This window comes from Coloeus monedula (assembly GCF_965178545.1).
Source record: "Coloeus monedula genome assembly, chromosome: 3".
Taxonomy (NCBI): Eukaryota; Metazoa; Chordata; class Aves; order Passeriformes; family Corvidae; genus Coloeus; species Coloeus monedula.
The window spans coordinates 88,812,283-88,824,649 of record NC_138783.1 but is presented as its reverse complement, the minus strand read 5'-3'; the positions used below and the strand labels follow the sequence as shown (position 1 = coordinate 88,824,649).

Here is a 12,367-nt window from a genome sequence, read left to right as displayed (position 1 = left end):
TTTCTATGAATTGGCATGAAATAACAGCCACAAAAAATTAGAAAACATAAATAGTTCTTTTGCATATGCATGGCTGTTGTTCTCCTGACCTTGGTTACAGCTAGTGGGCTTTAAGCAGCTGAAGACCCAGACCTCCTGAGTCCCTCAGCTCACACTGAGAAGTGGTGGTAAGAGTGTCCAGAACTCACACAAACTGGTCAGTGCAATCATTTGGCTTTAGTAGGCACAGAGGAATCCATTTTTGAAAATGCCTCCTGGTTTTCTGGGTGTACAAATACAGATGTGGTAGAGAAGTCTGATTTCCAGATGAGAAGAGCTCAGCAGTTTGGAAAAACAAATTGCTCTGATGTATCTCCGGGTGCACACCTGAAAATTCAGAACATGCAGGTGGTTTTTGAAAATGAGAGGAGAAGACCAAGCTCACCTCTCTGCTAGTTCTTTGGGTACAGTAATTACCAGATGGATTTTTTCTATCGCCCTTTCCCACATGGGAAGACCTCAAGCCCCAGTCCCCTCCTTCCTGAGTTAGTTCTGTCCTGCAAAAAGATGAACACCTTTCTTTGGGGGATTGTCAGGGAGTATGGTGTGGTGAAGGAAGTCCCCAGACAGCTTGCTGGATGCAGCAGCCACCTGTTATCTTGTGGAGAGTTGTAGGAGATGGGCACCCCCTCAGCATCAGTAACTCCATCCAAGTGTGCCCTGTCTTCCCAGTTGTGCCGGGCAGCACGAGCAAACTGTGGGCAGAGGGCAGGCTGGAGGGAGTGGGGGTATGTGTCTCACGCTGCCTCATCCTTGCTGGCAGAAGTTTGGGTCCTGATGAACACCCAGGCTGAGCATGGAGGTGAGGCACTGTCTGGATGGTTCCGGCAGGGCAATAGCTGCCCTGCCAAATCTCTGACTTCCCCTCTCCAGAGTGGCTCTGGAGTGAGTCATACTGCTTGGGAGAGTCTAATTCTTCTGCACCCTCAGTCCCACAGTGTATTGGGTGGGCTTAGAGTCAGCATTTCAGGAAATACAGCTTCTCAGGACTGCTGTGCCCATGCTCAGTGTTGCTGCCTGTATTGCAGTCTCTGCAGCTCTCCGCTCAGCAGCACAGGGGCCTCTACCCTATACAACGTCAGGCTTTGCACAGACAGTGTCACTGCAGAGCTTTGCTGCACAAAGGATGTGGAGAGATGTTATTTATTTAATATAAATAAATGCACACTGGATCCATGTACATGCAATAACTGCTTTGCTTCTGCTTACTCATACGCAGTAGAGCCAAAACTGCAGAAACCACACCCAAAAGTGGTGTGAACAAAGTCTTATGAATTTATACAAATATGTTGCAGTCATATGTAAACACTGTAAATATTGCATCTTCCTGTGGTGATGATGGGGAATAATTTGAGAATTTTAAGCAGTGCAACTTTTCAGATGCTGGAAAGACTTGGCCTCATTTTGAAACTGTAATAGAGTTCGGAATATATTACATGTGACAACCATGTCCTCAGACCTATTTGTTATTTCTTTTTAAAACATAAACAAACTGTCTTCTCACTTTGTTTACAGGACAGTGGAACAGGAGATAACAGCTGCATTGAAGAAATATTGCGGGTAGGAATCCTGAAAAATCTTTTTTTTCCAGTCCCATTTTGTTTGCTCTGAAAAGATATATGAGACATATGAGAATAATGAGAATATTGCAATTACTGCTCTTAAAATTTTCCTCTTTTAGATTGTCATCTTTCTAAGGAAAAAGTAGGCAAAATTATTTCCTCATGAAAAATAATTGAAAAATCTGTGAGAACAACCTTTCAAAGCCTGTGGATTTCACTGCTACTTTATGCCAGTACAGCTGACCTTCATGCATGGAGAAGCAGATAATGGGATAAATTATAAACTGAAATGTACAATGATGTTTCAGGTTTACAAACCATGCAAAGTGCATGTTTCCATTAATCATGACTGTCAAAAATCTTAATTTTGAAGGGAGGTCTACGAAGGTCATTTTCCACCTGGATTTAATTATGTAATGTCATTATTTTCATTATGTCCATTATATAATGACAATGTGCAAAATCTGTAGTTATTTCCATATTTCATTATTATTTCTTTTATCATAGTAATTTCTAGTTTATTTTCATGGAGCAAATTAATACACATCCAGACAGATCTTGGCTTGAATCAACTTGGATATTGATTATTTTCTGTGGCAGAAAAATTTATAAACAGTGAAAGTTTTCCGTAATATTTTAACTCGTGGTTATTTTGGTTCTTTTTCAAAAATGATAATTCAGTAATTCACAATGCTTAAAAATCTGATGTAATAGTGATTGAAACACAAAGCAAGGTAGATGGAATGATAAAACCTCCCTATTACTGTATGTGCTTCTACCTCTTGGATATCCCAGCACCCAAATATTTCTGATGATTTATAAACCACAGGGCTATAAATATTTGGTTTGGAGATCAGCAGTGCATTAAGTCTGTTGTTTCTAAAGGCATTTCTCCATTCTCCCTCAAAATGCAGCTTTTAATTCTTAAACTGGACAAAGAGTTTATCGAAGGGTGATGATGATGTATTGCTTATGACTTCACTGGCAGAGTTTTTACTTAGCTAACATTTACAAAGTAGGCTTTGTTAGGACTTAGGTGCATATTCAACAAGCCTTAGCCACAGTCCCTGCTGCTTCTTACAAATTAGTAGCAGATATCATGAATTCATGATGTGATGTGAGGCTCAGACTCCCCTTTTTATGCAAGGCTTTTAAAATGAACAGTCAGAGAAGCTGGTCTTCCTCCTTTAGGTTCTGTAGTTGGGCTCATGCAATTAAGCAAAAATGTAGAAGAGGCACACTTCCTTCCTCACAGAGGAAGATAGGTATGTAAGAGACTCCATCTGAGAAGAAAAATGCACTGTATGACTAGAGATAGTAAGGTGCATCTCCAAAACAATGCACACAGCTGCTGCTCTTTCTTTTTCTTCCTTTGCAATGTTCCTAAAGAAATTCTTTTGTCAAGCTTCATGATGGGTAACCTCACCAGTCTGCCCATCTTCCATATGTGCAAAGCTGGGCATCACTTTCTATTCTGAACTGCCCTTGTGTCTCTGTGTCTGAGACTACATGTAAATCTTCCACGCTGTTACTCTATAGTATTTCTGATGAAGCTCTTTATTCTCAAGGGTGTAAGTCTTCGGTCCAAAATTCTCATTTCACACTTTGATTGCTGCTGCATCCTTTCCTAGTTTTTGACAAATGCAATGTTACCAACCTCCACTCATGCTTCTGCGCAGATCATTTTCCTAGCTTGACATCTTGCCCGGAGACGTTTGTCTTTACATATCACCACTGTCATCTCCTTCTCTATCACATCAAATACAGCTATTTGTCTCTGATTTTAAGGCCTCCAGTCCCTGCTAACGTATTAAATCCCACTTTAGCTTACCCGGTGATGTCAAAATGTTGCTAAGTTTAACACCAGTTAATTTCTCCCATGCTTCCTCTCAGATCTGGGAAGAGCCTTGAAAACTTTCCCAATCAGCTAAATAGCTACCTCCCAATCCTCTCTAAAGGGGGTCCTTTTTTCCCAAGGATGGTGGAAAACCAGTGAGGTCAGGGTTCTACCACTGTTTCTCATGCTTGAACATTTTTGTCCCAGTTGTTTCTTGTAATACTCTGTCAGGTCAAATATATCCTTCTGCTCTCTTTTGTACTGAAAAGTGGATTTTCTATGTCAAGGAACTGCTGTGTATTACAAAAGCAGTGCTTAGGTACTCTCGTAATACAAATCCAGCTCTGCGGTGGTTGTTGTCACTGATAATTACTGAAAACAGCAACAGTAATAATGTACCTTTGCTGCTTACTTTGTAATTTACTGGCATCTAGACATTTCCATCCCTCTTCATGCCCTCTTTTTGTCCTGAGCAGATCCATGAAGTTGTAACACAGATTTTCTACTTTTCTGAAACAGACTGTTTATAAGGAATGCCATTTCCATGTTTTTGTTGGAGGTGCTATTCACATAATAAAGCCAAAGTTTTGCTTCTTTTCAGACAGAATATAGGAAGTTTCTATACAGGTGCCCAAAGGCAGACAGTGAAAAGCCACAGCAGCTACAATACTTGTGTTCCCCTCAGAAAAGATGGCTGGCATGCTGGAATGTGTTTGTTATGGGAAGGGCCACTCCTACTGTATGGAGCATCAGCAGAAGGAGGAAGATGCTTAGAATTCATCCTTTTAAGGAACATTTCACCCTATTTTAGCTGTCTCTTGCACAACACAAAGCAGAAAACATCCTCTTTCTAGGTGTTGTGTTCCCTGCACAAGTCAGGCTGTGGCTTTTCCATGAAACAGGTACTTCCATGGCATGTCCGTGTTTCCTCAGTCAAGACCGAGGGCAGTAGTAAATGTGCCCCAGGTCTGCTCCATCTGCTTCCCTGTGTTCCCTTCACCCAGCAGGTGAGAAGAGACAGGTTTGTGCACAGATCTTGTCACCCTCTGGTTCCAGAATGTGGCCATGGCCAGAGCTAACATCCGCACCTGGGCTGCAAAATCAACTTAGGCATGGCTTTAAAATCACCAAATCTGATTTTGCACTAACTGTGACAGGAATTTAAAGGTTTTTTGCTGTCTGCTGTAACACAGGTTGCCACAGCTTAAGTCTAGCCTTTTTTGATGTTGTTTTACCAAATGTATCAAAGCTCTATAGACTTTGTAAACTGACAGATCCTTCTGCACAAAACTGCAGCTTCCAGAGAACGCCCCCAAGTACTGAGACACAGAACCTCTTCCAGTCCTGAAGGAGGTTGATTAACAAGACAGTAACCCTGTCGAGATTGGAGCTGTTGTAAGGTCTCCTGTAGAGTTTATAATCACTGCAGGAATCCTGAACCTCATCTAACCCCATGCACTAATTTATAGCAACTTCTTTAAAGTACACTGACTTCTCTGTCCAGCTGCAGGCACACACTTTGAGGATAGAGAAATTTCTAAGAGAGCCTTCGATGTAAATAACTCCAGTAAGACCAAGTTACAGATGTAATGTCAAAACATGAGAGAAAAGGCTCATTACTTGCTATTAGATTTAAAAGGCAATTCCTTGTAAGCTTCACATTGTTCTTGGAGGACATGATAGAAAACTTTGAAGTGGAAAATAAAAGTTAAGACTACACAAACACCCTTTGTTCCACTGTGCATGGAGCAGTTGCTATGTGAGTTCCTGAGACATTGCCAAAGCCAACCTATTCACTTCCTTGCTAAAACACAGGCTTGCTAAGCGAGATTGCTTCAGTTCTGGGGTCCCCAGCACAGGAAGGATACCAACCTGTTGGAGTAAGTCCAGAGGAGACCACCAATTTGGTTAGAGGGATGGAGAGCCTCTCCTGTGAGTAAAGGCTGAGACAACTGGGATTGTTCAGCCTGGAAAAGAGAAGGCTTAGGGCTGACCTAATTATAGCCTTCCAGTACCTGAAGGAAGCCTACAAGAAAGAGGGAGAAAGACTTTTCACGAGAGCATGTAGTGACAGGACAAGGGGAAATGGATTCAAACTAAAAGAGAGTAGGTTTAGATCAGATATTAGGAAGAAATTCTTTACTGTTAGAGTGGTGAGGCACTGGAACAGGTTGCCCAGAAGCTGTGGATGCCCCATCCCTTGAGGTGTTTAAGGCCAGGTTGGATGGGGCCCTGAGCTACCTGGTCTAGTGGAAGGTGTCCCTGCCCTTGGCAGAAGGGTTGGAACTAGAAGATCTGGAAGGCCCCTTCTGACCCAAACCATTCTATGATGATTCTATGATTCCGTGATAGTAATTTTGGCTGATTTCTATTTCACTTCATTAGTGTGTGGAACTGTGTATCTTGTTATGACTGGTGGCATTTAAAGAAAACATTTATTTTACTGTAGTACTTTCAAAGAATGGGAGGAACAAGGGTCCTGCCTTTCCACTGTTAGTTAAATGTTGCAACCAATACAGGATGCACTCTGAGAATATTTGCCATGGATTTAAGAAGTAAGGGAGCATGTTGAGTGCAGGCAGTTCTTGATTTTTAAGGTAAGTGGAGATTGATCTGGCTATTCTTACAGTCTTAGCTGTAATTTCCTAGAGCTGTGGTAGCTTTGTTGGAAGGAAACCCACAGGCAAGCTGAGCTTTTGATTATTGAAGAGGTTCCTTGTGAATTCCCTGGATTTTTTTGTGTTGACATGAGCGGTGTCATTGAACTGGGTAGAGACGGCATAGTTTGAGTGTTTGGCCTGCAAACAGTGTTTGGCTGCAGAATACAAAGACAGCAGGAAGCTGGTGGAGCAACAGGAATGCAGAGAAAGGGTTGGAGAAAAACCAAGCACAGCCAGTAAACACAGAAAAGCCACTTCCTTTGAAATGGCATGGAGCAGTGGGGAGACAGGCTGGGGTCTGCAGTGGAGGACAGGTAAGTTCTTTCAGGGAAGATAGAAAAAGCCGTTGGGAGGCAGTGAAGGGACACGGACTCCAGCTGGGAAGATCCGCCCCACTGAAGGACTACTCTCCTTGGTGCCATGAACCTCCTGTCCAGGGATAAGCACCCACAGATGGCCCGTGAAACAGGTTGTGACTCCTCATGGCCACAGGACATCCACTTATGAAAATGACATTTTAAGTGTGGTGGCTTTGATAAGTGATTTACTTGACTCTCTCTACTCTGTGAATCTAATCAGAGTGTGTAAAGCACTGCAGTTCTTACCTGAGCAACATAAAAAAAAAAAAAACCAGAATCTAATTCTGTATTTTTTCCCTTTCCCACTTGGGATCCCTTGGCTCATTAGCAGTCTTGCTAATTCTTCAGCAGAAAGCATTAAGGATCAACCCATCAAATATTCCGGGCCTTTTTTCAAACCTGAACAGCTATATGTGCCATGAGATCAGCTGCACTCTATCAGCTGATTGAATTAAAACAAGAGCAGAGGTAAATTAGAAACTGTCTGCACAAGACAAATCCTGTGAAAACATGAAATTCTACCAAACACACTGTCACTGTGAATAAGCATCACAGTCAGCAGAGCACGTGTCAATACTTAGAGGGGAGAAAAATCAGTTTCTTAGAGGTAGGTTGTTAGTTCAACAACTGTGAACCGCTGCCTTGTAAATGTTAATGACTGTAAGATCCCACTGGCTGCAGTTAAGCTCCTGGTGGAGTCGGACATGTGAAGAATTACAGAACACAAGTATGGTAATCAGCAGTTTATTTCTAAACACTCCTGTTGCTTTCCAAAGCAGAGGGAAAACCCTGCAGGTGGAATGAGACCCACTTTGCTGCACAGCGCTCGTGCACAGCTGCCTCTGCACTAGCAGAGCGTTTCTTTGCAGTCTCACTGCTGGGAAGAAATTGCTGGGCAACCTTAAGAGGGAGGTGAGAAGGCCAGCCTCAGGCCAGCACCTTTGTGGAGAAATTCAGGTTAGCAATTGTGACTGAATCTGGTGGGAAACTCCTGGAAAAGTTTCCAGAGGAACACACCAATTTCAGGCAAAAAAGAGATGGTGAAGGAGAGAGAAGGTATGGAGACTTACAAGCAGCCCCAGTTTGCAGACACGTGACCAGTCTCATTGAATACAGAAGTACTCCAAAGTGTCAGAATCATGTTAAATAATGTATCAGATGCATAAAATACCACTTTTTTCATTGAAATCTTTCAGAAGAACTTCCACAGCATGGCTTTGCTTTTAGTATCCTAAATTTCAGAGCAATTAAAGCATTATTTTGGCTGATGTATACTATTCATTGCATTTCTTCAGTATTATTCTTTTTGTCTTTCTTACTCAAATAAATGAAAAATCATACATACCCAAGAATGTTTGGGAAATCTACCATTTCACTCAAGTCACTAAATCCCAGAAACATTAAGACACATTTTAAGCCATTTAATCCAACCTGCAGTACTCACCTATAAACACTGCCCTTCTTACCACACACACACCCAGATCATTTGTACAGTGCCTTTTCTGAGCAGTCACTGTACCCTTGTCAGCTTTCCTCCAGCCAGCCTGGGTACTGTTAGTGGTGTGGATAGCAACACTGTAGAGCTTCAGCAAGCTCTGCCTGGAGTTTCTCCAGCTTCTCAGTGAGAATTAGCAGCCCATACGGTACCTTGTGCTAAAGATACTTTGGCTTTGTCCACATAAGCTGCAGTGATTACAGAGAGCCATGCCTATGTACACCACCATCCCCTTGACTCCTCATGACAACTTTCAGGACATCCCCCCTGTATGTGGTGCCTTGGACTATCTCTGTGTATCTGCTGCAGGCAGGCTCTCTCCATTACCTCTTTCTCCATCCAAAAGGCTTGAGGGAGATTGCTTGCTTCTGACACGTTTTGTCCCTTTTTGTGCTTTCTCAGATCATCAGAGTCCCTCTCCAGGTCATCTATCACTTATTGTTAGCTCATCTGATCAGAACCTGCCCCTGGTTTGGGCACCATGCATGGTACATACTTTTTATTGCCCACATTGTGGTTTCCAGCTGTCAATAAACCTTCACAGCCAACATGTTAAACCTAGACATGTAAATATTGCTTCCCTGGCCCTTAATGGATACAGTCTGAGGTACAGAACACCATGTAAAATGGCACTAAAATGCTACACTAACAGTGGTAATGTCAACCAACCATAAATTAGTTGTACATCAGCTGTCCCCCTGAATTGTCACTCTTGGATTTTTGCTGCTTCCACAGTTTATGTTGAAAATACTGTCTCAAAGGAATCTGAGGTTTGAAGTATGCTGTATATTTAAAACTTGAACATAGTAAATCTTTATGTCAGTTAATAAATACCACCTTAAAAAGGCAAAAATGTTTTAGTGGAAATAGGATATCAAGCTAGAAACTCATATGTAGGACTAAGAACTAACACCATTCAAAGGTTATCTGTTTTTCAATCTTCCAGGTGCCAGTGCAGGATGTGGAGGCACACTCTGTGCCATTAGACACCTGTGTGCTGGGACACTGGCATTTTCAAATACAGCAAAATCTGGTCTCTTTTGAATTGAATAGGGTCTTGCAGACAAAAGAGACCCATATTCTTTTTAGAACTCAAGTAGCTGGTGTGCAAAAGCTTTGTGTTAGGGAAAGTCAGGTCAGTATAAAAATGAAACACTACAGTGCTAATTTGGTGGAATTAATTTTAAAAATTGCTGTTTTGTAGCAAGTGTATATACCCTGTTATTTGAAAAAGCAAGAGCGAATCTAGAATTAATTATCCAGTCTCTCTGCTACACAGAAATAATACAGTAAAATACTTACTAATTTTTCCCTCTGTTTAGAGTGTTTCACAAAGCTGGAAAAAAAGAACAATCATCATCTTGTTCCAATACAGAGAAATGATTCCTTGTTAGTAAGGGCAAAGGGCCAGGTAGATCCTCATTTTTAATAGCCCTGCCACAGCTCCTCTGAGGCCAGCAAAATGAATACCAAAATAATACCAGAAAGGATCAGTATTATCAGTCCTAACAAAAGAAGAATAAAATTTGGGCAATAGCAGGTATCTGCACTGCTGGGAGCCTGGGGCTTGAGCCTTCAGCTGCCATCTTTAGAAAAAACCTACTGTCTACCCCCTTGGTAAAACTGGCCCAAAACAAATTGAAACCACAAGGAGATGTGACTTGACATGACAGAGCCCTTCAGTAAACCCTACAGTGACAATGGTTTCCTCCTTGATGGAGCAGGCATTAAGAAACCAAACTGACCAGAGAATGCAACTAGATTCTGTTATATTGTCTGTTTTCCATCCAAAGTAGCATTCCCATTTTCTTTGCCATGTTTCCAGGGATGGCTATAGAGAATGGAGGGAGAGGCAGAGGACTCCCCATACTCCATGTGTTCTGGGCTGCAGACTGCAGTTGTGGCTGCAGAGCCAGGCAGTCGTTGCCCCACAGTCCCTGACACCTACAGACACAGCCCTGGTTTGCCCTGTGAGCCTGCAGGGTGACAGACCTACTGCCATCCCCACCTTACGTTGTCACTGAAAACCTGCATTAGTTGGAGATGTGGGTTTCAGTGGCTGACACTGCACATGTACTTGGCCATGCACCTTTTCCTGTCTCCTACACTAATATTTTCAGTAGACATTCTCTTATACCTAGGAAATTCCTCTGTGGTGCCTGATTTTCCACAACTGGAGATGATCAGCAGGAACTCTCCCACCACTGTCACATTTTGGTCTGACCCAGGACGCATGAGCTCTCTGTTTATGTCTGAGAGGCAGCTTTCCTCATTTGGGAGCTGAGACAAATATTCTTTTGTTAATCTTATTTAATCATATTTAGGAGCAACACATGAGTTAGCAGTTAGCTTCACTTGGCAGAAAGACTTTAAGGAAATTGTGGGAGAAAAGAGGAGTCTAATAAAAGGAAATTAAATCACTTTCAAGAATATTCTATTGTAATGTCGGTACTAATAAGTAAAGTGGACTAATAAGTGTTCTCTTAGCCTGAGGCCAATCAGCATTGCATGGCTCATGCCCAAAAAGCTAAGCTCTTTTACAGACATACAGCAGAGTGGCTTCACCCATTCTGCCTGTTGGGAGAGACCCCAGGCATGCAGGGACTTTCTCTGCAAGGGCTGGCCCCAGTCAAAACCGTGCTGGTGTCAGTGATTTAATGATACGCACAGCTGTGGGCCAGCACTCAGGTGTGATCCCCTCAGTGCATTAGGAGGGATGCAGTCTAATTTTCTGTGCAGTGCACTGGGCTTCTTCCTGCCCTGTGCAAAAACTCAAAGCCTTTGGGGAATACAGTACTAGCCACACTGCAAAAAAATGTGATTGAAAATCTCCAACATTTTAAATCCTATCTATTTTGGCATGTTCTTGCCATTGTAGTTCTCTGCCCTTGGGACATACTGGGTTGGGTATTTTCTTCGAAAATGTGAAAGGTAAAATTTGGTTTTGAAGGAAATACAAGAACATACACAGCCACTTGTCTGCAGTGCTGTTAATAGCATACTTTGAGAGAGACTGACTGAATACCGATCAAGTTTTCACCAACCAAAATGCCAGAGTATCTGTCCTTTATGATTAGTGCTAAATGCCATTTACTGTGTATGGTGCATTGTGTTATTCTTGGAGTTATTTAGGATTTCGTAACTTAGGAAGTAACATGCTATCAGGTGTGCTTCAAAAGTGAGGTACTTGAAAATGATGCAGTTATTTAATGTACAAATTATTAATATTGTCTGAAATGATGGGCCTCTGAGTGAGTTGTCCAAGCAGTCGTGCTGTACAGATTATAATGAAAATGATGATAAACCATCACATTTCTGACAGTTTCTGAAAATCAAATTTTTGCCAACAGAATTAATTAAATTTAAAATAGCTATTTTTTGCAATAATATTTACTATACTTAAAGTCACCCAGACATAAAAGGGCTTACGTACAAGCTTCTGTTAAAAACCATGCCATTTTATATAGAAATTGCAAGCCTGTCACTTTACCCTTGGAGGGCAAAAAAGTTATTCAGAGTAATGACAATAGCTTGGTAGGAGAGAAAGTGGGCTTCATGCAGTAAAAAAGTTTCTCTCCAGCTGTGTGGGTTTTCCACAGGATTTTTTTTCATTAATATTATCAAGTTATTTGTTATTTACTAGTGAATGCTGAATAAATACTAAGCAAATCCAAGACATTATTAATTTTTCTCATATTGCACGTATGCATATGTAATGGTTCATTATAGCTGTGCATTTTCAGAGTATTCCAGTGTAAATGAAAAGAGCCCAATTAAAAAAATTGTAGACCATGATCCAACCTGTGTTGACTTCAGATCCTGATGTTGAATTGAGCACCAGAAGAGAAAATCATGCGTATTAAATTGAGTAAACATTTTCTTCATTTATCTGGGTGGCTTTTTTCTGTCAGTGAAAACTATTTTTTGCTAAAAATGCCAACCTTTAAAAACTTAATGACTATTAATGAAAAGCTGGAATAATTTAGCATGGACAAAAAGAGGGTAATTTTCCTCAGACATTTTGTTAATACGAACGGAATCCTAAAAGGCTTGTTCTCCTTGTGGTTTGTGAGAATAATACTCATTATAGGTGATAGGTACCGGGTATATATGCATCAATAGCAGAACAGACTGCTAAATATAGTTGCTGCTGCGGCAGCTGGTTCTCTCTCGTGTTCCTCAGATGGGGAAGCTCGAAGCTGCCGCAGCCTCGCACTATAAGAAGGACGATGCCTGAAGAACATTTTTTCCTGGGAACAGACATGAGCTCGGTTTTTAACTTCAGCCACTTCAGATTTATTCCAAGCACATGGACAATGTTCATCCTTCTTTCTGTGGGCCTACCACACAGGGACAACCAGCATACAGGTTTCCCTTAGCCTAAGCAGGCTACCCAAATTTGCTGTGTGCATCAT

The 12,367-nt window shown here is 41.6% G+C and overlaps 1 protein-coding gene across 1 annotated transcript in view; it reads left to right on the top strand.

The window, feature by feature from the left end:
- AFF3 (ALF transcription elongation factor 3) overlaps nucleotides 1-12,367 on the top strand; it is a gene marked incomplete at both ends in the record, with an annotated part of 311,611 nt that overhangs the window by 145,271 nt on the left and 153,973 nt on the right. Inside the window, one exon of the mRNA XM_082278052.1 lies at nucleotides 1,555-1,599. Coding sequence (XP_082134178.1) covers nucleotides 1,555-1,599 — 45 coding nt within the window. The remainder of the gene's footprint in view (nucleotides 1-1,554; nucleotides 1,600-12,367) is intronic.